This window comes from Rhinatrema bivittatum, chromosome 8 (assembly GCF_901001135.1).
Source record: "Rhinatrema bivittatum chromosome 8, aRhiBiv1.1, whole genome shotgun sequence".
NCBI classification, from domain to species: domain Eukaryota; kingdom Metazoa; phylum Chordata; class Amphibia; order Gymnophiona; family Rhinatrematidae; genus Rhinatrema; species Rhinatrema bivittatum.
The window spans coordinates 191,970,761-191,998,150 of record NC_042622.1 but is presented as its reverse complement, the minus strand read 5'-3'; the positions used below and the strand labels follow the sequence as shown (position 1 = coordinate 191,998,150).

Here is a 27,390-nt window from a genome sequence, read left to right as displayed (position 1 = left end):
TGCCAGAAGAAAAACAAGGTTTTCTCTAATGGACTCAACACATTTCTCGGGTCCTGCCGCTTTCTTTTCAGACTGTGTGAACACTGCAGACTCCATCGTGCTGTACGCAAGTCCTGAGAGCCAGCAGTTGCTATGGTAATCTCTCACAGTCGCCTGAACAATTACTTGTCACTAGCCAGTGACACACAATAAGCACAGCTTAGGCATGACCTTCTCCACATGCTCTCGTTAGTTTCGAAAGTCTTCCTACATGTGCATCCCTTTAATTTAACCAGCCAGAAACAATTCTTTAACATAACTTAGCTAAAAGCACACTCTTATGTGCGACAGCACACCCGCACTCTCCTGGAGGAAAGTTCCAGCAACTCATCCTGATTAGAGTTGGGGGCGAATGCAGATTGCAGGCCATGTGGTGAAGCCCTGAAGTGAACTTAAAAAATAACAAAACCCAGAATAATTTTCTCATCGCTGTTGTGTAGGGCTCCATGATGGCTGTTTTTCTTGCGTACTATACGCAGAATAGGAGCAGGAGTCAAGCACCCCCAGGTTTCTGAGCGATCTCGGCTTAACATACTTGTCCTACCTCTACTGCCTGAGACAGAAGATATCAGAATGAGTATGATCTGCATCCCATGTCGTACTCCCATAACGGTAAACAAATGGAAACAAAAATACTCTTGTGGTTGGCGTACAGCGATAGTAAATACTGCGACGGCGCATTTTATATGAGGTGGGGGCTGGGGGGGAGACTTGCAGAAGGTCACAGAAACGAGCGCCACCAGCTTCTACTGGCCACTGACAAGTCCAAAATTGTTTTTATTCTCCTACTAACGCAGGCCCAACGGGGACCCTGCTGAGCCGGCATTTTAGAAACGCACGAGTTGACACATCTTATTTTCCCCACCCTTTCTCATACCGCACTGTCTCTTTAAGTCACTGCACATCCACCTGGGAGACTTTCTGCTTTGTAACTGCTGATCACCTGTACCAGGCAGCGTGTCTCGGTAATGCACGGCAAGCCTCTTATATTGCTTTGCCGTGCCATTATCTTAAGTTGTACGGCACAGCTTTCTTTAATGCTGCAATGTAATAGAATCTGGAAGCCCAATCAATTCCTGCGATCCCAAGGGCTACTGAAGGCTTTTTTTTTTTAATTCATTAGTTTATCATCTAAAAACAATCACCACTGATTAATAATTACGGAAGGCCAGAAGGAAGCATTACCGTGTAATTTACCAAGTGTTATCATCTAAGAGCTAGACATGCCACATTTAAATCGACTCTTTGAAACAGACGAGGTAATACTCTCTGCTTAGAACGGTGAAAAAATGTTGGATAGCAATTTGCAAAATATTCACAAGCTGTAAAACAACATTTCTTAGCTTTTCAAAGATATAGGTGGTGGATGATTTTTTTTTCTCTTTAGTATATTATTTTTTTCAACCAAACCCTCCTTTACACTTTGAGGCAAAGCAGCAATAATAAGAATAAATATAAAATATCGAGAGAGTACTGTATTACCAGTAACTTGCCAGCAATTAGTTAAAAGAAGCTCAGCAAAGTTTGCTGAGGCACCTGAGAAGTCTTGTGACTCATTGCTCCACCTTGTTAAATATGGACATATCTAACACAGCCCGATGTAAATAAAACACAGGTTTGGAAGTCACTCCCCGTGCATTCAAACACTGCACGGAGCAGCAGTAGCCACAGAGGCATTCACGGAGCAGGATGCCAGTGGCCAGTAGTTGGTGTTCCACCTTCACGGAGCGGAAGGATGGAGGGCTGCCATTTCCAAAAAATAAATAAATAAATAAAACAAAACAAAAAAATAAAAACAGGGGTGGGTAAGAGTATGGGGCAAGGGGGTGGCCTGCTTGTTACAGCGGTCGCTACCCCTAATTGAGCTAGATGTCACTTGGATGCAGATACAGAGCTGCTCTCTAAATTGGGTGGAGGGGAATTAGGGCTGGAGGGTACTGGAAGCCAATAGTAACAGGTGGGAGAGAGAAAAAGGGAAAAAAAATGGATAAAGTGCGTAGCTTGCTGGGCAGACTTGATGGGCCGTTTGGTCTTCTTCTGCCGTCATTTCTATGTTTCTATGTTCACTGTACATGCGTCAGCTCACTGACCATGGTTCCAGGAATGTTTCCTAATCCTAACTGCATCTGGTGTTAAGTTGGAGAAGGCTGAAACCCTAATGCTAAACACCATAATGCTTCTTACCCACTCTAGCCACAAAACATCTGTTTGAAATCATTAACTACAGTATTTAGGTTTTTCTTCCAACTCTACTGCAACACCACTGTTGTTATTTTATCTTTTTCTATACAGTACCTTATATCTCTGTGTTCTGCTGTACTTGCCAGACATAGAGGGCTCTCTTTGAGCCAGATGTATTAATGTTTTTTTCCTATTTTGGGGCCAACGCAAAAAAAGCGCCTGCTTTTCTAATGCGCGCATGGCGTCCACAAGGGGGGCGCCATGCTATATTGTAATTAGGGGGTCGCGTTAGCAAGGAGGCGCTAGGGTTGCTTGCGCGACCTTAGCACTTCCTTGCTAACGTGACCCCGTGGTTATGAACACAGACGCCGATAACCTCGGCGTCTGTTTTCATAACTGCAGTCCGCCAGTTATGAAAATCGACACAGAGTTTATCGGCGTCGGTTTTCATAACGCAGCCGGCCGATTATGAGCATATCGGTGTCGGTCTTCAATGTGGCCAGCTGAATTGTTTTTGTTTTTTTTAAATTAACTTTTAAAAGAAGTACAGAAAAGCAGTTTATTTTTTTGCATTGGAGTGAATGAGTAATAGCCTCATTCACAAGCATTTGCATGTGATGAGCACTATCCCATTCACTTTGTGTCGGATGCACGTTAAATAGGCGCTAATCCCCCTATTGCATTAGGGGGTGGATTAGCGCCTATTTAACCCGTGTCCGACTGCGGGTTATACAGTGTGCTTGGCTGAGCACACTGTATTGCATCGGCCCCTTTATGTGCATAGGATAAATGCTTAGCACATCTGGCCCTTCGCTAGCAAAAGTCCGAGATTCTTGCATTTCTGTAAGAGGCATCACCACCTTAAATTTTAAAAATGGTCTTACTAAAAAGAGTTGCTGGGTCATCAAAATCTCATTCATTGTGCTCAGAGTAGCATTAAAACATTCCTTTAAAATACTGTTGCCGAGTTCCTATCTATGCCTGCTCGTTTCGAGCATAGTGATTTATGTTCTGTACGTACCAGCCAGCAGTGAATTCCACGTGGGCATCAAAAAATCCAGTAATCTGTCCAGTGGCAGCTTTCCAGCCCTCGATTCGTGCTCGAATAAGACCTTCCCTTTTCTGGTTGCGGACCACCTTCACCAGGCCAGGATAGCGCTTGTGTACATATTCCTCCAAGGGACCTTTCAGCTCCTCTAAAATTAAATAACAGAAGGCACAAAGCTATTGCACAGAATTGGCCATAGAAAGCTGCTTACACTGCACTGAAGTTTTAAGCAAAAAAACCAAAAGAAACATATTTTGTCAGTTTCTTTGTCTTTTGTCTAAGGATTTATAGTAATTTCTTGCAACTTCAGGAAGGAAATCAAATCTGCATAAACAGTACACGGGAAGAACATGTACACTTGTGTGTAATTCTTAAATTTAGTGTCTTCAGCCAAAGGTTTTGTAGCCCTTTTTGCCAAAAAGTTAGCTTATGCATTTTTTCCTGTGAATTTTGTTCCTTTATTGAAGTTGCAGCAAAGTGTTGTGGTGGCCTGGTTAGTCCACTTGAATATACTGAAATAGGCCTCATATCATCTACAACCTCAAATAGGTTGTAGATGATATCCTTTTATTAGACTAACTACTTAACACGCCATACGCAGCACTGCACAAGCACACAAAAAGCCAGTCCCTGCTCAACAGAGCTTACAATCTAATAAAACAAACCTACAGGATAAGAGACTTGAGGTATTTCATAAAGCAAGACAATGGTTAAAAAGAAAAAAAAAAGAAAGTTAGTTATTAAGGCTAAAAGCAGACAATCAGGCCTAAGATTTAAAAGTGGTTTCAAAAAGGTGGGTCTTTAGATGGAATTTAAACATGAGAAGAGAGGGAGCATGACGCACCAGTTCAGGAAGACTATTCCAAGCACATGAAGTCGGGAATTGGCAGTGGAGGAGAAGGGCACATATAGGAGTGACTTGTCTGATGAGCAGAGTTCACAAGGAGGGATGCACTGAGAGGAGGTGGGAGCACTGAGAGGAGAGGATCACCTTGCTGGTGGCTGAAATGAATCAGTAAGTACTGCTTGGGGAAATTTTAAAACTTAAAAGTATTGGGAAGAAGTATAACTATTGGGTTATATTATTTAGTGTGTTTTTGTGTCTATATTGAAGAGCTAGTCAGAGGGTAAGCAAAAACCAGGAGTTTTATGTGTTTTGTATTAAAAAGGTAGTCAGAAAGGCAGGCAAAATGCAGACGTTTGTGTGTTTGTGTTTCCCAACCCTCCCACCCCTCTCCCACCCACCCCTAGCTCATCCTTTAATTTATAGGCAGGTGACACTTTCACACTAAAAAATACAAACTAAAAAAAATCAATCAGCCTTTCAACTTAAATTCAGAAATTCCCCCCACCTTATCAAGAGTTTAATCATTCCCTTGTAGATCACTACCAAATATATAGTGAATATTCTAATACATTTAAAGGACCCTAATTGTACGCAGTCCTACTCCCATAGGAACCTAAATCTTAACTAGGAACTGAACAAATTTAAGATGAAGGCATTCTTCATTCTTCATTCAGCAGCAAAAGGGGGGCCTCCCAGTCTTCTGCATCGAGTGTCACATGTATCATTTTTTACTCGGCAGTGAGAATTGTACATGTGCATCCGATGCAAAAAGTTCCTGTCTCTCAGAGAACGACTCTGATATTTGGAGGCTAGAGTGGCAGACCTGGAGGAGATGAGGCAGACAGAGAGGTATATAGAGGAGACCTTCAGGGACATCATAGCCAAGTCCCAACTTCAGACTTGCAGCCTTGGTGCTACCTTGGAGGAGGGAAGTCTCATGATCGGCGAGTTTAAATTTGGTGCAGCAAGAAATGATCTTGTAGCAAGGACCTACTCTCCAGGTAGTGCATTGTCCTCTTGCACTGAGGATGTCTCCCCCAAGGTTACTGCCCAGGAGGGAAGGGTTAGGTTGGCCACCATAGTTGGTAATTCAATTATTAGGAATGTAGACAGCTAGGTGGCTGATGGGCGTGAGGATCGCCTGGTAACTTGCCTACCTGGTGCAAAGGTGGCTGACCTAATGTGTCACCAAGATAGGATTTTAGACAGTACTGGGGAGGAGCTGGCTGTCATGGTACATGTGGGCACCAACAACATAGGAAAATGTGGCAGGGAGGTTCTGGAAGCCAAATGTAGGCTCTTAGGTAGAAAGCTGAAATCCAGAACCTCCAGGGTAGCATTCTCTGAAATGCTCCCTGTTCCACGCGCAGGTCACCAAAGGCAGGCAGAGCTCCGGAGTCTCAATGCGTGGATGAAATGATGGTGTAAGGAAGAGGGATTCAGTTTTGTAAGGAACTGGGGAATCCTTTGGGGAAGGGGGAGTCTTTTCCAAAGGGATGGACTCCACCTTAACTAAGGTAGAACCAGACTGCTGGCACTAACCTTTAAAAAGGAGATAGAGCAGCTTTTAAATTAAATCAAAGGGGAAAGCCGACAGTCACTCAGCAGTGCATGGTTCAGAGGGAGGTATCTTCAAAGGATACTAATGATGCATTAGAGTTAGGGCATCCCAAAAGTGAGGTTCCAATAATAAGAAAAGTAGTCAAGTGCCTATAATTAAAAATTCACCTGAGCTAAACCAATTTATCCCTGTCAACTGAAAAGCAGAATGTTAATAAAAACAAAAAGCACACTTTGACATGTTTGTATGCTAATGCCAGAAGTCTAAGTAAGATGGGAGAATTAGAGTGAATAACAGTGAATGATAACATAGACTTAATTGGCATCTCAGAGACATGGTGGAAAGAGGATAACCAATGGGACAGTGCTATACCAGGGTACAAATTATATCGCAGTGGCAGGGTGGTGTTTTATGTCCGGGGTGGCATAGAGTCCAATGAGATAAAGATCCTGCATGAGATTAAATACACAATTGAATCTTTATGGGTAGAAATCCCTTGTGTGCTGGGGAAGAGTATAGTGAAAGGCTAAGATGGTGAGACGGACAGTGAAATGCTAAGAGAAATTAGGGAAGCTAACCAAATTGGTAGTGCAGTAATAATGGGAGACTTCAATTATCCTAATATTGACTGGGTAAATGTATCATCGGGACATGCTAGAGAAATAAAGTTCCTGGATGGAATAAATGATAGCTTTATGGAACAATTGGTTCAGAAACCGACGAGAGAGGGAGCAATTTTAGATCTAATTCTCAGTGGAGCACAGGGTTTGGTGAGAGAGATAATGGTGGTGGGGCTGCTTGGCAATAATAATCATAATATGATCAGATTTGAATTAAAGACTGGAAGGGGGACAGTAAATCCACGGCTCAAGCACTAAACTTTCAAAAGGGAATCTTTGATAAAATGAGAAAAATAGTTTACAAAAATTGACAGGTACAACTACAAAGGTAAAAAGTGTGCAAAAGGCGTGGACTTTGTTAAAAAATATCATCCCAGAAGCACAGTCCATATGTATTCCTCATATTAAGAAAGGTGGAAGGAAGGTCAAGCGATTGCCAGCATGGCTAAAAAGTGAGGTGAAAGAGGCTATTTTAGCTAAAAGATCTTCATTCAAAAATTGGAAGAAGGATCCATCAGAAGAAAATAGGATAAAGCATAAGCATTGGCAAGTTAAATGTAAGACACTGATAAGACAGGCTATGAGAGAATTTGAAAAGAAATTGGTTGTAGAGGCAAAAATTCACAATAAAAACTTTTTAAAATATATCCAAAGCAAAAAGCCTGCGAGGGAGTCAGTTAGACCGTTAGATGATTGAGGGGATAAAGGGGCACTTAAGAAAGATATGGCCATCACAGAAAGTATAAACGATTTCTTTGCTTCGGTGTTTACTGAAGAGGATGTTGGGGAGATACCCGTTCCGGAGTCGGTTTTCCACGGTGATGATTCAGATGAACTGAACCAAATCACGGTGACCTGGAAGATGTGGTAGGACAGATTGATAAACTGAAGAGTAGTAAATCACCTGGACCAGTTGGCATACACTCCAGGGTTCTGAAAGAACTAAAAAATGAAATTTCAGACCTATTACAAGTAATTTGAAAGCTCTCATTAAAATCATCCGTTGTACCTGAAGACTGGAGGGTGGCTAATGTAACCCCAATATTTAAAAAGGACTCCAGGGATGATCCGGGAAACTAGAGACCAGTGCGCCTGACTTCAGTGCCAGAAAAAATCATGGAAACTGTTATAAAAAAGATAACATCACAAAACATTTAAACCCGAATTTGAAAAGCCCTGCTCACGTAAAGTTTGGGGGTTATGTGCGTGACCAGGCCTTGCACGTGCCACGTGCATTTTCGAAAAGGTCCAGCTGTTACAATCTGCTATGCTGATGGGAGGAGCAAGCAGATGGGATTTGACAATCTGTAGTAGATTATGCTTCTCCAGAGAGGAAGAGTTAGTAATCTATTGTAATCTGCTGCTGGATACTCCTGTAGAGGGAGGAGTTTAGCAATCTGTTATGAGTCACCATGCAGAGTTGCAATCTATTAGGAACTGGCTCCCGTGGAAGGAGGAGTTTAGCAATCTGATATGCTCCGTAGGCAGATCGAGCAATCTTGTTATGATATAGACTGCTGAGTTGGCAATCTGTACCAGCGGAGAGCTAGAGAGGGTACTCAGCTGGAAAGGAATGTAAATAGGTGAATCCTTGGGCCGATGGCAGATGACGGCGCCCCCAGGAGGATATCCTTATTTATTTATTTAGTGGTCCCTCTCAGCCGGTGGTCCCTGAGAGGGACCACCGGCTAGGCTTGGTATGGAGACAGACACAGATAATTCTTTTATTAGACAGGTTAGTAGAACCACCAGAGGTGGCAGTAGTGAGCTGTTATGCCCAGCAGGGTTGAAGTCCCTCAGATACTGGAACTGCGATCCCAGGGTCACTGAGCTGTACAAAGACTACAGATAGTGAGTAGACAGGGTATGCTGTATACATAGCCAGTAATAGATGACAATCTCACATAGGTCTTAAAGAAGCTCAGTAGCTGGAAAGGGTTAGGCCCTCGAGGAGCGAGTACCTGGTTCCAGGGAAAGCTCTGAGAGAGCGGTGGTAACTCATGAATATCTGTATCTGCGATAGCTTCCAGGCAGTAGAGAATCTTCAGAGTGTTTAGGAACATGGGCCCTCGAGGAGCGAGTACCGATTCCTATCTGCAATCTGAAATAGAGAAAAGAGAGCGAGGCCCCTGAGGTTCGCTCCCTTGCTGGTACATACTTTGGAGCGCGCGTGCGCGCCCTACGTCATCAGGAACATGGCGGATCCGCAGCATCGAGTTGGTCCAGGTACGCCGGAGAGAGGCGGCATGGAGACGCCGAGGCAGCAAGCCGTCCATCAGACCCGGAAGGAGTCACCACAGAGGTAGAGAGGGTGGAGCGAGGGTGTGGCGCAGCCGCGAACGCAACACCAGCCACACGTGTAACTCCCAATATGTGCAGAAGTACCAGGCCTGAAGAAAGGGGTGGGTCAGGGTGGGGTCTGGGTGGAGCGGGGTGAGGAGGCAGGCCGGGGCAGCACCATTAGTTGCTGTCCCAGAGAAGTGCACACTGGCAGCCTGCTGGCACGCGGAGTTTACTTCTGTTCCGGAGGAGCAGTAAGTATCAAATCAAAAAATTTGGGGATAGCTAGTTTAGGTTCAGGGGTCGGGGAGGAGAGGGGAAAAGATAGGAAGGGTAGGGTTTGGATTAGGGAAGTTCCCTCCCAGTCCACTCCTTAATTGGAGTATACTGGGAGGGAACAAGTCTAGGCCCGATCATGTCACCATGTGTATTTTTCAAAAATCCCCCCCCCCCCAATCGCGCACAGAGGCCTCCCACCCGCACATGCACGCGCGGACATGAGAGACTTCTAAGAAAACTAAAAAATCATGGGATAGGAGGCAATGTCCTTTTGGGGATTACAAACTGGTTAAAAGACAGAAAATAGAGAGTAAGATTAAATGATCTGTTGTCACAGTGGAAAAAGGTAAACAGTGGAGTGGCCTCAGGGATCTGAACTTGGACCAGTACTTTATAATATATTTATAAATGATCTAGAAAGGGGTATGACAAGTGAGGTGATCAAATTTGCGTATGACACAAAATTATGCAGAGTACTTAAATCTCAAGCAGATTGAGATAAATTGCAGGAAGACCTTGCGAAACTGGAGGATTGAACTTCAAAATCGCAGATGAAATTTAACGTGGAAAAGTGCAAAGTGATGCATATAGGGAAAATAACCCTTCCTGTAGTTCCACAATGTTAGGTTCTATGTTAGGAGTTACCTACCAGAAAAGAGATCTAGGCGTCATGGAAGATAATACATCGAAATAATCGGCTCAGTGTGCTGTAGCGATCAAAAAAGGAAACAGAATGTTAGGAATTATTTAGAAGGGAATAGCAAATAAAACGATGGATGTCATAGGGGTAGATTTTCAAAAACCGCGAATAGGCGTACTTTTGTTGGCGCTCCAGGCGCAAACAAAAGTACGCTGGATTTCAGTAGATACACGCGTATCCGCTGAAATCCGGGATCGGCGCGCGCAAGGCTATCGATTACGTATAGCTGGCGCGCGCCAAGCCGCGCACAAGGCTATCGATTACGTATAGCTGGCGCGCGCCGAGCCGCGCACAAGGCTATCGATTACGTATAGCCAGCGCGCGCCGAGCCGCGCAGCCTACCCCCATTCCCTCCGAGGCCGCTCCGAAATCGGAGCGGCCTCGGAGGGAACTTTCTTTTGCCCTCCCCTCACCTTCCCCTCCCTTCCCCTACCTAACCCACCCGCCCGGCCCTGTCTAAACCCCCCCCTTACCTTTGTTGGGGGATTTACACCTCCCAGAGGGAGAAGTAAATCCCCGCGCGCCAGCGGGCCGCTAGCACGCCGGGACGCGATCTGGGGGCGGGTCCGGAGGGCACGGCCACGCCCCCGGGCTGCCCCGGGCCGTAGCCACGCCCCCCCGGGCCCGCCCCCGGAACGCTCCTGACACGCCCCGAAAACGCCACGTGGTTCGGGCCCGCCCCCCGACACGCCCCCTCCGAAAACCCCGGGACTTACGCAAGTCTCGGGGCTCTGCGTGCGCCAGTAGGCCTATGTAAAATAGGCTTACCGGCGCGCAGGGCCCTGCTCGCCTAAATCCGCCCGGATTTGGGCGGATTTAGGCGAGCAGGGCTCTTAAAATCCGCCCCATAATATCTCTGTTATCGCTCCAAGGTGAGTCTGCATCTTGAATACTGGGTACAATTCTGGTCACTGCATCTCAAAAAAGATATAGTTGCACTGGAGAAAGTGCAGAGAACGGCGACCAAACTGATAAGGGGCATGGAATGGCTGCCCTATGAGGAAAGGCTAAAGAAGTTAGGGCTGTTCATTTTGGAGAAGAGATGACTGAGGCGGGATAGAGATCTACAAAATCATGAAAGGACATGAACAGGTTAAAGCAAATCAGTTATTTAGTCTCTCAGATAATAGAAGGACTAGGGGGCACTCCATGAAGTTAGCAAGTAGCACATTTAAAATAAACCAAAGAAAATTCTTTTTCACTCAATGCATACTTAAGCTCTGGAATTCATTGCCAGAGGATTTGGTTACAGCAGTTAGTGTAGCTGGGTTTAAAAGAGGTTTGGATAAGTTCCTGGAGGAAAAATCCATAAACTGCTATTAATTAATAAGCAATAGTAGCTTGAGATTTATTTAATGTTTGGGTACTTGCCAGGTACTTGTGACTTGGATTGGCTACTGTTGGAAACAGGATGCTGGGCTTGAAGGATCCTTGGTCTGACCCAGTATGGCATATCTTAGGTTCTTAAGATAAGAGGAGAGGTAGTGAGGAGCTGCAAAGTGAAGGCATTTGTAGTTGAGAAAGAGGAGCTTGAACTGTATGTGGGAGTGGATTGGAGTCAATGCAGTGAACTTTAGAAGAGGAGTTATGTGAGCATAGCAAATATGGCAAAAGATAAGCCATGCAGCTGAATTTAGGACAGATTCCAGTAGAGAGAGATGGCTTGCCGGGAGACCTGTGAGGAGCAGGTTGCAATAGTCTAATCGGGAGGAGATGGGAGAGTGAATAAGGGTTGTGTGTTCAGAAAGGAAGGGATGGATTTTGACAATATTATAAAGAAAGAAATGGCATGTTTTAGCAGAATTTTGGATATGCATAGAGAAGGAGAGAGAGGAGTTAAAGAGGACTCCAAGGTTACTAACTCAATACATTTCAAGTGTTATGCTCCCTTGTTCAGGTCAAAAGGGCAGCCTCAGGTTAGTTGATGCCAATTTGAATTATGGCACCAGTGCAGCTGGAGCGATTGAGCATCACTCCTGCCTGGAAGACCCTTCGGGTGCCTTTGGGTAAGAGTGGAACATCTGGGGGTGGAGCCTGAGGACCTAGAGGGGAGCCTTAGAGTGGGAATATTTTTGGAGTATTTAAGGACAGGGCAAGGCCAACATTTGGGAGTAGACAGAGGATCTCTGGGGAGGGAGGGGATCTTGGATCCACCAGGGAAGAGGATCTTCACTTGGGGCTAGCTGCCTCTTTAAATTTCACAGCTTGAAGAATAGGGAATGTATGTTCTCACAATTAGTAATGCATCAATATTACTGCCGCTGATAATATCCATGGGGCCGATGCAATACAGTGCACTCACACAAGTGCAGTCAGACACGGGTTAAATAGGCGCTAATCCACCCTCTAATGCAATAGAGAGATTAGTGCCTATTTAACCCACGTCTAACGCAGAGTGAATGAGATAATGATCATCACATGCAAATGCATGTGAATGAGGCTATTACTCATTCACTCCGCATTCAAAAAATAAATGTTCGTCTCAGACGCACATTTATCGCTCAGATATTAACGCCTGAAAAAACTGCTTTTCTGTACTTCTTCAGTAAAAAAACAAAAAACAAAACAATCGGCTGTCTGCCAGTAATGAAAACACATCCGCTTTCATTACTGGCAGACGGCTGGTTATGAAAACCGATGCCAAGTTTACTGGCATCGGTCTTCATAGCCAGCAGCCGCCGTAGGGTCGCGTTAGCAAGGAAGCGTTAAGGACGCGCAAGCGACCCTAGCGCCTCCTTGCTAGCGCAACCCCCTAATTTGCCTATTGCATGGCGCCCCCCCTTGCGGGCGCCATGCGTGTGTTAAGAAAGCAGGCGCTGAAAAGTCAGCGCCCGCTTTCTGCGAAAATTATTGCATCGGCCTCCATGTGTTCCTGGCCCCTGGACTATTAAACTGCAGTACTCAGTTACCACAGTTTAGTAAATTCCTAAGGAAAGACTGTGTTAAAATGGCACGTTAATGCACATTTTAATGCACTTTAGTAAATAGGGCCCTAATATTATAATCTTATGCTTGATTATCTAGTGCTTATTCTATTCTAACTATTATGTTCCATCTATTATTTAAAAGAATGAGAATACAAGCTTTCAGTATATGGTTCTAACTGGAAACGCTTGAGAGAATCCTGAACTTGTCAAATTGTACCTATTTTTTTTTTTTTTTTAAATATAAAAAGTGTTTTCTCCAAAACATAATTCAGGTTCTAAATGCTATCTCAGGGATTCTAGTGACAGTCAACTCATTTAGATTTTTATGGTGTAATTTTAATCTTGAAAAGAAAAAGCAAACGTGTGCTACGTTAACTTAACATTCAACGTAGTTGCATATAATCAAAGGGTCTTCAATCATTCCAGAAGGACAGGCACATCTCAACATAAATAAATGTAAAATGTCTTTTAATCATAGATCCTGATCAGAGCACAACTCAAAAAATAATTTAGGCATATACTCAAACAGTCCCCCAGAAATAACACAGTAACATAGTAATGATGGCAGAAAAAGACCAAAGGGTCCATCCAGTCTGCCCTGCAAGCTTCTTTGCACCCTAGACTTCTGGACCCAAACATCTTATTTATTTATTTATTTATTTAAAATTTTTATATACCGACGTTCATCAGGGATATCACATCGTTTACAGTGTAACTGAAACAGGCGCCTGGGATGGCGGTTTACATCGAACAGATATAAGATATAACAGATATAAGATATAACAGATATAAGATCTTGATCTTTTCTTGTTTCTTTTGCTCTTTACTTTGGATATCCCCCCTCCCTCCCCCCAATCTGCTTCCTGAATTTTTGGGTCCCTCCTGCTAATCTCTAATGTTGTTTGTGCTCAGACCTCTGCTCTCAACCGTTTATCCCCCCATCACCAATCTAATGTCCTTTACCACACCCTCCCCCTTTTCTACCCCCAGTGCTGACCATTAGGAATTGTTGGTCAGCATTCAAGAAATCCAGAGCTGTTCTTCACATCCTCCTCTCTGACAAGTTCTTGTTGAAATATAAGTCCCCCCCCCTCATGACTCTGCTGCTCTCTGTCTTTACTCACATTCCACGTTCCTCTGCATGTGTAGATAGGGTGAGTTTAATCTCCTTATCCTGGACCTTTCTTTGCCCAAAACCGGCCTCTCTCTTTCTCCCACACTTCTATGCCTTTCCTACCCATAGAAGCATAGAAAAGGATGGCAGAAAAGGATGAAACAGTCCATCCAGTCTGCCCAGCAAGCTTACAGTAGCATCTGCTGCGCCATACAGGCAGGGCTGGTGCTAGCGTTTTTGCTGCCCTGTGCAAACAAGTGGTGTGCTGCCCCCCCAATGATTCATTCATCTCCTTCCAGTAATCTAAACTTTAAAATCTGACATTCCTCCATACTCGGGTCCATCCCCTCTCCTCTGTAACTCATGGTCAATGCATGAGTATTAGATGCCCTAGCACCCCCCTCCCCCACTCCGGTCCTCTACAAAAACACAATTATAAATTATGCGTCTATAATAGCACATTTTGCATTAAAATAATATTCAGAGTATAGTCTTCTGAGGTGAAAATATCCGTACAGCAACCTGAATATTATATTTACATGCACTACGCAGGTGCCAACCAGAAAACCCTGCAAAAATACCCATATGTTATTAGAAGTATTGTAATGCATGTTAATGTGGGCTTGACCCTTAGAAAGCCATGAGTAAACAATTAAAATATAGCAAACCTCCCCTGCCAAAACAGCACTAATTGCCAATGCTCAAACAATAACAATCTTGCCTATGAAAAAGTAACATAGCAAATATAACACCAGCTTCTAAAATACCAATACACCTCGTCTTAGGAAAATGGAACAAGCCAAGATGCTATACAAATCTATACAGGAGCTATACACTAGCTCTGTCACGCATGCAAAACACTGACAGCCCTTCACCAAATACAGAATAAAGAGACCATAAAGTAGAAATAGAAATGTGCAGACAAAACCTGAACTGGACATCGCAAAAAGCCAGACTCTTTACAATGTAACAATGCAAAAACAGAAACCATCATTCCTCATAAAATATCAAATAATAAAATCAAGAAATATAAAATATCAGTCATAATAGTAAAACCATATTAATAATGAAAAGAAATATTTCAAAACAGCTGAAGCATGAACAGCTGAAGCATGAACATCCAATATTTAAAAACTCATTGAAATTGTTTTTTAATTTCCCAAACCCCAGTAAAATATTTCAAAACAGCAGACACATCAATCACCCAATAATTAAAACTAATAAGGATTTAAAAAAAAAAAAATTCCCACTCTCCATTCCTGGGGATTAGTGGTGGAGGGAGGGCACACAAACTTTCTCCTCTCTCTGTCTCATGTATGCACACACACTTTCTTTCTCTCATACATACTCATGCTCACACACGCATGCTTCCTCTCTCAGATACACATACTCCCTCTCTCCCACATGCGTGAGCGCACCCACACCCACACATGCTGTCTCACACACGGGCTTCACCTTTTTTTTTCTTCAATTGCTCCCCTGGGAGCTCTGGGCCCGTCTCTTCACTTAGGCCTCTATCGGGTTGGGATCACAAGGTGGCCTCCACTCGAGCTGCTGGTGGGATGCAGTCATCCGGCAGACCAAAGCCTCTCCTTTACTTAGGCCATCGGAGGATGGATGGGGTCCACTAGGCAGACTGTGGCCTTATTACCTGAGCTCTTTCTTTTACTTCTCATCTCCTTACCTCACCACTCAGCTTTTCCTCCTCTCTCCCTCATTATCTTTCCTCTTTCCCCCACTTTTCACCCCCTTCTCTCCCTCTAGAGCTCTTCCCTCCCTCCCTCCCCTGCTCACACTACCTCAGTTCTTCCCCTATTTCTTTCCCGCTAGAGATTCTTCTCCTTTTTACCCCTTACCATCTGATGAGTCCCCTTTCTCACCTTATTTCCTCATTACCTCAGCTGTTTGCTTTTTCCCCCTTTTCCCCCTCTCCCTCCTTCCAATTCCTTGCTCTTTCCTCCCCTTTCTATGTTTTCATTACTTTCTTCCCCTTCCCTATGCTGTTCCCCCACCTTCTCACCCAGCCACTTCCAAGATCTTCCTCCTCCCACTCCACGTGCAGGGACTCCCTAGCACAGTGTATTAGTATCAGGCTTCTCCTGCATCCTGCACGAGCTGGCAGCAGGAGCAGCATTTGAGCAACAGCATCTCCTACTGTTGCAGAGCCAGTCTCGTGGTAGGAGCTGTGAAATCTCACTGCTCCTCTCGCGAGACTAAACCCACGGCAGCAGGAGATGATGTCCCTCAAATGCTGCCGCTGCTCCTGCTGCCGGCTAGCACAGAGGATGTGTTTTTTCCCCCCTTACATCGGATCAAGCAGAGGTTTAGGCAAGCCGCATGTGCATCCTGCGGCTTCTTTTTTTTTTTTTTTTTTTACTTCGGCTGCCTGCGTGGTGGAGTCCTCCGGGTGGCCCCATAGCCTCTGCCCAATTTGGCCACTGGTGGACCCAGGCCACCGCCTCTTCAGAGCCGCCACCCTGTGCAAGTGCACGGCTTGCACAATGCATTGCGCCGGCCCTGCATACAGGTAACCCCCTTACTTAGTTTCCCAAACCATTAAAGTCAGGGCGCTTGTTGGTTGCTGTCTGAGTCCAATTCCCTGTTACCTCTTGCCGTTGAAGCAGAGAGCAATTTTGGAGTTGCATCATTCCCTATTACCTCTTGCCATTGAAGCAGAGAGCAATGTTGGAGTTGAATAATTGCTCAAAAGTAAGTTTGCACATGAACGTTCAGTCCCCCGACACGGAACCCTGTTTCGCAAGGCTGCATTGGGAGGGACAAATTCAGGCTGAGAGAACGAGAGGTATCTCTGAAAACAAATAAAACACAGTGACATTGGAATGCAAACCAAGAAATGTAGGCACGAGCAAGAGGTATAAGGAAATGATACATACCAGAATCAGAGAAATACCTAAGAACACCAGCTTACAATGTATAACAGTGATTAGCAAAAATATTACCGTTTTTTTTCTCACCCTCTTTAATTTATTCCTTTGGCTGTCACTCTCAGAGCTGTCATTTCCATTATCAACATCCTTGTCTGCGGGGACACCGCACACTCTTTTTCAATTTCTTTTGATGTTGCTTTAGGCCATTTACATAATTTTTATTTATTCACTTCATATTTATAATGTTAATGAATGATTCCCCTTAAAGCTGTTCTTATTTCCTGGTCTCGTATGTAATGTTGACGTCATGACTGCTGACGCCACTCTGACTGACAGCTTCATTTGTTTTGGATTTAAACTGCCATGGCACTTCACTCTCTTGCTTGTTAAGCCACTATCAGACGCTCGCTTCAGCCCCTGCTTAAAATTGGTCGAAGCTCTTTAAATCTGCACTACGGATATGTAAATTTTTTGTAAGTTAATTTTTCGTTCATACACTCTTTTATGACTTTCTTATACTGCTGTATATTGCATCACAATGACACCACAAGTTACGCAGTTATCGACAGTGTGCACAACTCGTTTTATTGATTTTACTTGATTGTGAGTTTTGGCAAAATTAAATTGTTTAGTTATATAATTCGTTACATGAACGTTTAATATATATTACAAAAAATATTTTTGTTTCCTTGATTTTTTACCCTCCAGGCAACTATTCCCTTATATCTAAGCCCGCTGTCAAAAAATGCTTCTAAATCACTGTTATACATTGTAAGCTGGTGTTCTTTATTATTTCTCTGATTCGGGTATGTATCATTTCCTTATATCTCTTGCTCGTGCCTACTTTTGTTGGTTCGCATTCCAATGTCACTGTGTTTTATTTGTTTTCAGAGATACCCGACGTTCTCTCAGTCTGAATTTGTCCCTCCCATTGCAGCCTTGCAAAACACAGTCCCATGTCGGGGGGGATTAAACATTTATATGCAAACTCACTTTTGAGCAATTATTCAACCAGTTTATTTCTGGGGAACTGTTTGAGTATATGCCTAAATTATTTTCTGAGTTATGCTCTGACCAGGATCTCTGATTAAAAGACATTTTACATTTATTTATGTTGAGATGTGCTTATCCTTCTATTGAAGACCCTTTGATTATATGCAACCGCACTGAACGTTAATGCAGAGCATTTGTTTTTTGCTTTCATTATTCATGTGTGTACTGCGCACCAATCCACTAATTGTTGTGATACTTTTAGTATTGCGAAAACTCCTCAGTGGAGTACCAAGTCCCCGGTTTATACCTGCCTTTGCTTCCTTGTCTTGGAGCACAATTCATGATCTATTAAATTTGAGGGACAAATGGGTCAGCCCACAGGAACTGGGTTTGATTCCCCTATTAAAGATGCCTTTGTCTTTGTGCTGGCCAGATACAGGGGCATCTTAAATAGGGGAATAAATCCCAAGGTAATTGTGAATGAAGGCTTAGCCTAACAAATAACGTTTCCAGCCTAGCTAAAGGTCTAAAGGAGCAGGAGAAAACTGCCAGAAAAAAATAAGTACAGTGACATACTGTATTTCACTATAGGATATTCTCCATCAAAAAACGGGACTGAATTAGCCATGACACGTGGGTAATGCCATCTGACAATCACGAACAGACCCTTCTCTCCTAGCTTATAGAGCTTTTGCTCTACTGAGCATGCGCGAGACTTCCCATATGGGTGCTACTTTGTGAGCCTCTCAGTCTTTTTTCATCTGAGCGACAGCATGGACATCTACTCTTCTCTCTGTTTTTAATTAATTTCAAAATGTTACTCTTTCTAGAATGCTTTCAAATTTTTTAACACTTTTTGTTACCTTACTGCTTCGGTAGCCCCTCAACAACACTTTTCAATGCTCAAAAAATTTAAAAAAAAAAGAACCAGAATGTTGGGTTCTAAGAAGGCCACTCTCAGTGGCTATAAGATTGTGTATGTGACAAAAAAGATTTCTATCATTGACAGACACTTCTGTTATTGGTATCTTAGGCCTGACCACATCGCACCTAATTGTTACCCACTGTGGCTGAATATCACTATGGACCTAGAGATCAAAGGCCTGAAAGATAGAAAAGTTACACAGGCCAGTAAAGCACCATAGCTGACCCTCCTCCTGTTGCAGAGCCTCTTGTAGCCAAGTATCGAGCTGAACAGGAGCTCCTTGAGCAGAACTCCCTTCACACATTAGGGTCAAGAAAAACACAAAAGTACTAGACTCAGGAGTCCATGAGCCCCTCATGGGCCCCATGGGGCTTGGTGCCAACCAAAAAGAAGAAGCGCAGTGACACAGTTAAAGCAACACCAAGCTTCAGCATCAGTGATGCCATTGTCACACTGGGCCTTGGTGCCGTCAACACATCAATCACCATCACATTAAGCCCAGGAGCCATCGCCATCAGGGCTGGGAACCTTCAGCAGCCCAAGCCTTGGAGTATGGATCAACATAGTTGACGTCCTGGGCCTTGGTGCTATCAATGCAACTATTCCTTAAATCAGCACAACATTCACCGATTTCATCAATGCACTCTGGAAGAGTTGGAGGTCTGGAAGGAAACATACTCCATTTACATCCCCCTATTCCTGGACAATCTCACTATTGTGGCCTTTAGAACAAGGTCTTTGTCTGGAGATGCCAGATTCTATTTATTCACTGGTACCCTTGATCTCCATGCACCCCCTAAGGCAGCTATTACAGAGTCAAGAGGGCCTTTAAGAAGAACCTATACTAAGTTTAAAAGAAAGTGTTACTTCCCCAGTGCCTGGCCAGAGGACACAACAGACCAAGTGGCAGAGTTGGTGAAGACTTTCATTGCCTCTCTGGCAGCTAAGGTCAAGGATGTCACTCTTTAACCTCTCCTGTCCAAAGAGTTGGATTTTCTCCCACAAGAGGGAGTCCCTTTTGTCCTGATACCCTGGGATGTCCTATCAGAACCCACATGGGTGGATTCTAGCCTTCACCACTCTCTTGTGGTGGAGTCAAGCCAATCAGAGGGCATTCCCTAGGAATATTCTCTTCCAAGCTGATCAAGGTCACCACTCTAGTCACCTGTATCATTGTTAGGGTCCTGAGTTAATGTCCCTTCATCCCTTGGGTCAGTGGAAGAATGGATGGGGATTCCTTCCCTTGGGTCAGAGGAAGAATGGATGGAGATTCCTTCAGACCCCCTACCTGAATCTCTGGAGCACTTGTCATCACCCAAAGACCTCTTCTATTCCAGATTTCTGGATATGTTGGATAAGGCTCTGGGACTCAACATTCATAAAGACAAGGACCCCAGTTCAGAAGTCTTTGTCCTTGTCCAGATCCTGAAAACTCTAGCAGAGCCTGAAGTGACTCTGATACACTCAATCCTGCAGGAATTACAAACAAGAATGTGAGAAAAATATGATCTCCTGTGCTCCAGTAGCCAGAAAGCTGGACCTCAAATATAGAGTTTAAAAAAACCACAGGTTTTGGGGTATTACAACTGCCCCATCAACCAGTTGTTGTACAATCAGCTCTAAAGCTTGCCAAGATGACAAGGATCTTCTCCAGCAATCCACTGGGCAAAGATCCCAAACTAATAAACAACTTTGGGAAAAAGACTTTCCAGAGTTCGATGCTCAATGCTTGCATTGCTCCTCTCCAGTTTTATATGGTGCAGTACTTACATGATTGCATTCAGAAACTGAAGCTGCTGCTAGGTCCAGGGGACATAGGCCATGTTGGATATCCACAGGAACTTTTGGATGCAGAAGTATGCATACGCCATCTCATTTGGTCAGTGTACAAGCTGTTAGACACTACAACTCAATTGTCATCGGCAGCCATTGGAGCTCATTAAGTCTGCGCGATGTCATACAAGATAAGTTGCTGGATTTTCCCTAAACTGGGGATCATCTCTTTGGAGACAAACTCAGGGAAACAGTCACTCAAATCAAGGAGCAACACATGGTGGTCTCTCTCACAAATTCTGAGCAGTGGTTTTCATCGGGGAATCCCTACTTCACTTTTAAGTGCTTCTATTTCCAGAGACACCCTTTCCATCAATTCCAGCAGTATCATGCTCCATCTGTGCTTCTAGAGCAACAACGTCCAGTTTGAGGACAGCAGTGTGAGAGACATCAGCCAAAAATGATGCAACCAGGCCTAATCCAAATCTGGGCGCAGTTTTTAACCAGCCTCGATATCCAGCCCCTCTAGTAGGAGGGAGGATTCACCTATACCCTGGAAGAGTGGCACAAGATCACCAAAGACTATTGGTCACTTAAAATTGTGGAATCTGGTTACTGATTGTGCTTCTCCTGGCTTCTGGCTCTACCTCATTGTTCAGCCTTTAATCTGGATCCTTGTCACTCATCTCAGCTCAGCCTAGAGGTGACGTTGCTTCTTACACAGTGGGTGACAGAATCTGTCCCTCCTTACCAACATGGCCAGGAGTTCTACTCCTGCTATTTCCTTATCCCCAAGAAATTGAAGCCCATCCTGGATTTATGGAGTCCAAGCAAGAGCCTGTTATGGGAGAAATTCAAAATAAACTCTTCATGCTATACTGCCTTTCATTCAGGTGGATGTATGACCTGGATTTAAAGGATGCATATGTCCACATATCCTCCCATTGGCACTATGTTTTGTGAAGGAGTTATCTCCCTACCAGAACAAGGTGCTTCCTTCTAGTCTCTCAGCAAAACTGATGGTCTTCACCAAATGTCTGGCAGTAGTAGCTGCACATCTTCATTGTCAGAGAATCTGTGTTTTCTCTTACCTGGACGATTGGCTAGTAACAGGAGTTTCCTAGGCAGGGGTGTTGAATTCCCTGCAGACAACAATCCATCTTCAGTCACTGGGTTTTATCACAGATTTCAAAAAATCAAACCTGAGTCCATCTGAGAAGATCAAGTTCATAGGGGCATGGATAGACTCTCTACAGAGCGAGCATTTCTCCTATTGGAAGGGGCATGCTGCTGCCAATTCTTGGCTCGACAGTTCATACAAATGGATTAGGCAACAGCCAGGTAAGTATTAGTTGTTTTTGGCCACATGGTGGTGGTTCATGTGGTTTCTCTAACCTGCCTCTACATATGTGCCCTCCAGTGGGGTCTTTGAACCCAGTGGGACCAATTAACTCAGCCCTTGTCAACCCTGGTGAATGTCCCACAGGAAATGAAGAGGGCACATCACGGGTGGCTAGACCTGACATCTTAGAAATGGAGCCCCTCTCTATCAAGTGATATTGGCAGCAGATGCATCCACTAAGGAGTGGGGAACACACATGGGTCCCTTCCAAACCCAGAGACCCTGGTCATCAGCAGAATAACTGTTTCAAATCAGTCAGTTGGAGCTTTGCGCAATCAGGCACTCACCTTAAGGGCTTTCTCTCATCTCCTCAGGGGAAAGAGGATTTGGGAGTGGGCTTGGACCACCACCTGCCTTCCGAGGATTTAAAACATGTTGGAAGATCACCTCAGCAGAGTGTTTCATCCTCATGTGTGACAGACAAATTATTAGATCTTTGGGGACATCCATCAATTGACCTATTCACTTTGGAGGAAAACAGAAAATTGGAAATATTTCGCTCCATTCTTCCAAGCAAATGCAGATCTGCTCCTGATGCTTTTCTGCTCAGCTGGAATGCAGATCTCATCTATGCATTTCCACCACTTCCATTAATAGCCAGGACAGTGCAGAAAGTGCTCAAAGACCAGGCTCACTTGATACTTACTGCATCAGCATGGCCCAGACAAGAGTGGTTCTCGTACTTCTTCCAGTTGTCCATCAGCCCCCCCAATCCATCAGGAGCCAATCAGATGTTATTAACTCAAGAGGAGGGCTGTCTATATAATCCAAATCTTCCCTCTCTCAATTTGATAGCATGGATTTTGAGCACCTGCTAATCGCTTCCCAGTCCCTGCCCAAGGAAGTTGCAGACATTTTGGTATCTGCCAGGAAGCCTTCAACCAGAAGAGCTTGGAACTTTAAATGGAAACATTTTCATCCTAGTGTCCCTGGATCCATTTGCTTGTGACCCACAGGAGTTGCTTCAGTACTTATTCTCTTTTTCCTCCTCGGGTCTCAGTACCTCTTCACTCAGGGTGCATCTCAGTGCCATTGCGGCTTATCATATTTAAGTGGAGGGAAAACCCATATCCATTCATCATTTCATTTCAAAATTTATAAAAACGCTTATGGTATATGAAACCTCTGGTAGTCAAACCATCAGTGCCATGGGATTTTAATGTGGTGCTGGCACAGCTTATAAAACGATCTTTCCAATCATTGGAGTTGGCTTCTTTGACATTCTCACATGGAAAGTGTTATTCCTAATTGTGATTAGGTCAGCTAAGACAGTCAGTAAGCTTCAGGTCTTGGTACATTACTCTCTATTTGAAATTCTTCCACAATAGGGTAGACCCACCCCAAGTTTCTTCCAAACGTTGTGTTGGCGTTCCATTTCAATCAAGCCATTTACCCATCTTTTTTCTAAGGCTGCATGCACAGTAAGGAGAATAGGCCCTTCATTCACTGGACTCCAAGAGGGCTTAGGCTTACTGTCAAAAAAGACTCAACCACATCGTCAGGCCTCACAACTATTCAACTATTATGTTCCTAACTATCTGGGCATAGCAGCTGCCAAGCACACGTTGTCTAACTGGCTAGCAGACTGTATCATACATTGTTACCCTCTTGCTGGCCTCCAAATCACAGATTCCATTAAGGCTTATCAAATGAGAGCCATGGCTACATCAATGGCTTATCTACGATCTGTGCCTATTGAGAACATCTGCAAAGCTGCAAAATTGGTCATCAATTCACATCTTCATGTCCCATTGCTGGGACTCCGCGGTAGGGTGCAAGTTGCATTTTCAGTAAGTGCTCTGCTGCAGCACTCAACTTTGGACTCCCACATGCCATGGCTAATTCAGCCCTGCTTGTTGATGGAGAAAGCAAATTTGCTTACCATAAATAGTATTTTTTGTAAACAGTAGGATGAATTACCCATGTTTCATACTTGCCCACCTCTCTGGAGAGTTGACTACTCAGCAAAAGCTCAGCTCTATAATCAACTAAAGACTCATGAGCAGCACCTGCACAGGTACTCTTGCACATGCTCAGTAGAGCAAAAGCTCTATAATCTAGGAAAGAAGGGTCTGTTTGGCACCAGAAAACCTCACACACATTCATGCCTAATTCATCCTGCTGTATACAGACAATACCATTTACAGTAAGCAAACTTGCTTTAAGAGATCAAATTTCAAAAGGTTTTAACCAGCTAACTTTGGGAGTTAGCCGGTTAAAGGATAAATTTGACTTTCTAAATTGACAAAGTGACAAAATGTAGCCAGGCAATACAGGGGCAGCTCAGAGGCATTCCAAGGCTGGGCTTAAGACTTAGCTGGTTAGGATTGATCTATAGTGCTAACCAGAGACGTTTAGCTGGGCAACCACAGCTGCACAAACAGAAGTCCTAAACCAAGTCAAACGTTTCCCAGATAGATTCAGGGAAATTTTTAGCTGAAAACCTAGCCAGTTAGATTCAGATGAAAGTTTGGCTAAAAAAATAACTTCCTAAAATTAGCTTAATATTTTCACTGTTCAGCATCTCTTTGAAAATTTACCCCAATAGATATGTGTGTGTATATATATTTGTATTCTTCATTATTGTTAATCAGTTCAAATTGATTTTGTGTGAAATATACTATATAATTTAAAATTGTGTGGTATCATATGTCATTCTAATTACCATAACCTCATTCTAAATTCACTTGTGTTTTCGAGTAAATCATCTTCCAATGGAGGACATTTTTAATGCCCATAAGAAAAGCAGAATTGCTGAACTACAGAAAGATCATGACTTTGAACATTCATTAGATGAAAGTAGACATTAATTGAGGTACTAGGCAACAAAGATAGCTCTGATACAACTCTCTTTCTGTTTTTAACAGCATAATATATACAATAATATACTTAATACAAAAGTGTATTTACATTGATAGACATTATGTAAAGTAGAGCTGGCAGAAAAAAATCACAGACTTTAGTTTTTTCTCTAATTAATTTAATTTAAATTTTGAATCATTATTAGGACATGCACAGAAGATCCTTTTAGTTGCAGGGAAGTCAGGGTAATGCCAGAGATCAAGCAGAATCTCTGGGAGTTGCAATGGAAAGCCCAAGATATGCAGACTAAATGGGCCTTGTACACTTTACCTGTCTTGATATTCTGTTTACATTATCTACCAAACTCCACTCCATAGGAAATATTTGGATGGAAGGCAGAGTCTTAGAAGGAGATCCAAAATCACAATCTTTTTTTCCTATCTCTCAAAATAATTTCTAATCACTTTAAAATGGAATATTGAGGAATGTTCTGAATAGTTGATAGTTTACCACATTCACTATATAACTACCATGTTACGGTAGCACAACAATTGAAAAGGCATGCCCTCATAAAGCACCTTTCTCTGTGGTTATTCAGTTCTACCATAGAAACTGCAAACATGCAACAACCTGGCAGATAGGAAGAGGCTGATATATCAGGGCTACTTAACCAAATAAGTAGCGACTTATCTGGCTAAGTGGTGGTGGCTGAATATCCGACTGCAACTGACGCTCACCACTTAGCCGGCTAAATAATTAGTCAGTGGTGCGTGGAATGTAGGCAGATTGGGAAGGAGCTACTTATCAGATTAACTTAGCCAGATAAGTGCCGATATTTGGACTTATCCAGTTAAGTTATCAGGGGTGGATTGCCCTATCGGGGAATCAGGCATCCCTCGGTGGGCCGGTCGCTCTAGTCACATGGTCTGCCAAGCATGGCTGTGACAGAGCCGCGCTCGGCAGACCACATGATATCTCCTGGGCCAGCCTGGTCGGCGAATCCCCGGGCCGGTCATCATTGGGAATCCACCACTGTAAGTTATCCAGATAAATTAGACCTGTTCAATACCAGGTCTAAAGTTAGCCGGATAAGATTTATCTGGCTAACTAGTGACTTTTACAAGGATATTCAGCAGCATAACTGTGCTTATCTGGCCAACTTACTTATCTGGATAAGTTTGAATATCTACCCCAAAGATTTTGCATTGAGCAAATGAAGAGCATTTAACCTTCAAAAGCTAGTCTCAAAAATATTTTAATTAGTCCAGTAACAAGGTGGCATCTACAGTTTGTTTTTTTGACTCTTTATCTTTACACATCTAAGTGGACTAACACACTGGCAAGCACATTCCTTTAAATCAGTGTTTCCCATCCTTCTCCTGGAGGCAAACCTATCCAGTTAGCTTTTCAGGATATCTGTAATGAATATGCATGAGAGAGATTAGCATATACTGGGTGTCCAATGTTTGCCAATCTATCTTATGCACATTCAGTGTGGCTATCCTGAAAACCCGACTGGATAGGTCTGCCTCCAGGAGAGGGCTGGAAAACACTGCTTTAAATAAAAACTTTGGAATGGTTATAATAAAATATTTTACATGTACATTTTGTTCAATATTCAATAATGAATCTGGTTTTTATCCTGTAATTCTAGTTCTTATGTGATTGAATCCAAAATGCCACGATTATGTACACCTTCTTTACTATGCTATACCGCTATAACAGAATATCTCAAGTAATTGAGAGGTCTATTAACAATTGTATTATATGTCAGCATTTCTACTACTGCTATCTTATAAAAACATCTTTAGATGTTATTTTTGGTTTTTCTTGGGTGGGGCGTTTGCATTGCAAACAAAGGCATGACTTGGGATTTTTCATCACTTACTTACAAAGCAGAATCTTGCCTCCACTCCGCTGACCTTGCTCTTAGTTATACTGCCATCAAGGTTACATGAGAGACTTGCCCATTTCATAAATTTTTACAGGGAACAGCTGACTCAGTCTTTCCTATACTGCTTTAAATCCATTTTTTACTGTATTCAAGACAAGAGCATGAGCAAAGCATATGTCTAAAAAATTTTTTTTTAAATGTGACTGAAAATGTAATTATAAACCAAAAAATAATTTCTTACTATGTTTGAATGACTTGCAAAAAAAACCAAAAAACTTTTGTTGATTTGTGAATCCAGACCTTCTTTCAAGAACTGGAGTATTTCAGGATGCCCCATTCTGAATTATAAACTGGTAAACAAATGCCCACACTGTATTTTCCTACAAACATTGCTAAGTTTTCCTCCCCTTTTCTCACTGTAGAGATTCTAACCCCTGCTTCTGACCCCAAATGTATAATTGGGTAGCATGGGGAGTCCTTGTCATCCCCAAGTACTGGAGGAACATATCCTCTGAGACAATCTCTCGACTACATTCTGTGGCTGTCGGGGGCTACAGCAGTAGTACAAGCAGCTGTCATGTCCTCCAATCCAGTTTTCTTTTTATAGCTAAAACACTTGATATTTGATCTGTTTCCACTAGATTAAACTGAACCATTGGAACAATCCCTAGATAATTAGATGAGCATTGCATTGCCGATAGTTTATGTCACATCTCTCATCAAGTTAATTATGACTGTACCAACAGATTTCTTATATACTGTAAGTTTGACCTGATCAGACTTATTTGTGATTGCAGGATAAATTTGCATAGGAAAGTTTACTTTCAAACTTTTTTTGGAGTGCCATGAAGGTTTTTTCAATTACTGGCAAATGTTAGTGTGGTGGGGAGAGGACATCTGAAAGATATATTTTAAAAAATGTAATCCAGTTTAAATATTAACACAAGATAGCACAATAAGACTGTAAGTTTGATCTAGGTGCATAGGCACACATGTGCACACATTTGCCGGCTCGAGTCCAGAGACACATCCATTTTATAATATGCATGCATGCATGTTCTAAAATAGCCTGGACATGCGTACCTGTGCGCACAATTTTAAATGGGACGCAGGAATG

General features: G+C 43.2%; 1 protein-coding gene across 2 annotated transcripts in view; it reads right to left on the bottom strand.

Annotated features, from left to right (window-relative positions):
- The window catches only part of GALNT17 (polypeptide N-acetylgalactosaminyltransferase 17), a 564,093-nt gene that overhangs the window by 319,357 nt on the left and 217,346 nt on the right, over positions 1-27,390 (bottom strand). The window contains exon 4 of one of the 2 annotated variants that reach the window (XM_029612687.1): positions 3,242-3,416. In XM_029612687.1, coding sequence (XP_029468547.1) covers positions 3,242-3,416 — 175 coding nt within the window. The remainder of the gene's footprint in view (positions 1-3,241; positions 3,417-27,390) is intronic. The other variant, XM_029612688.1, reaches the window with a different exon arrangement.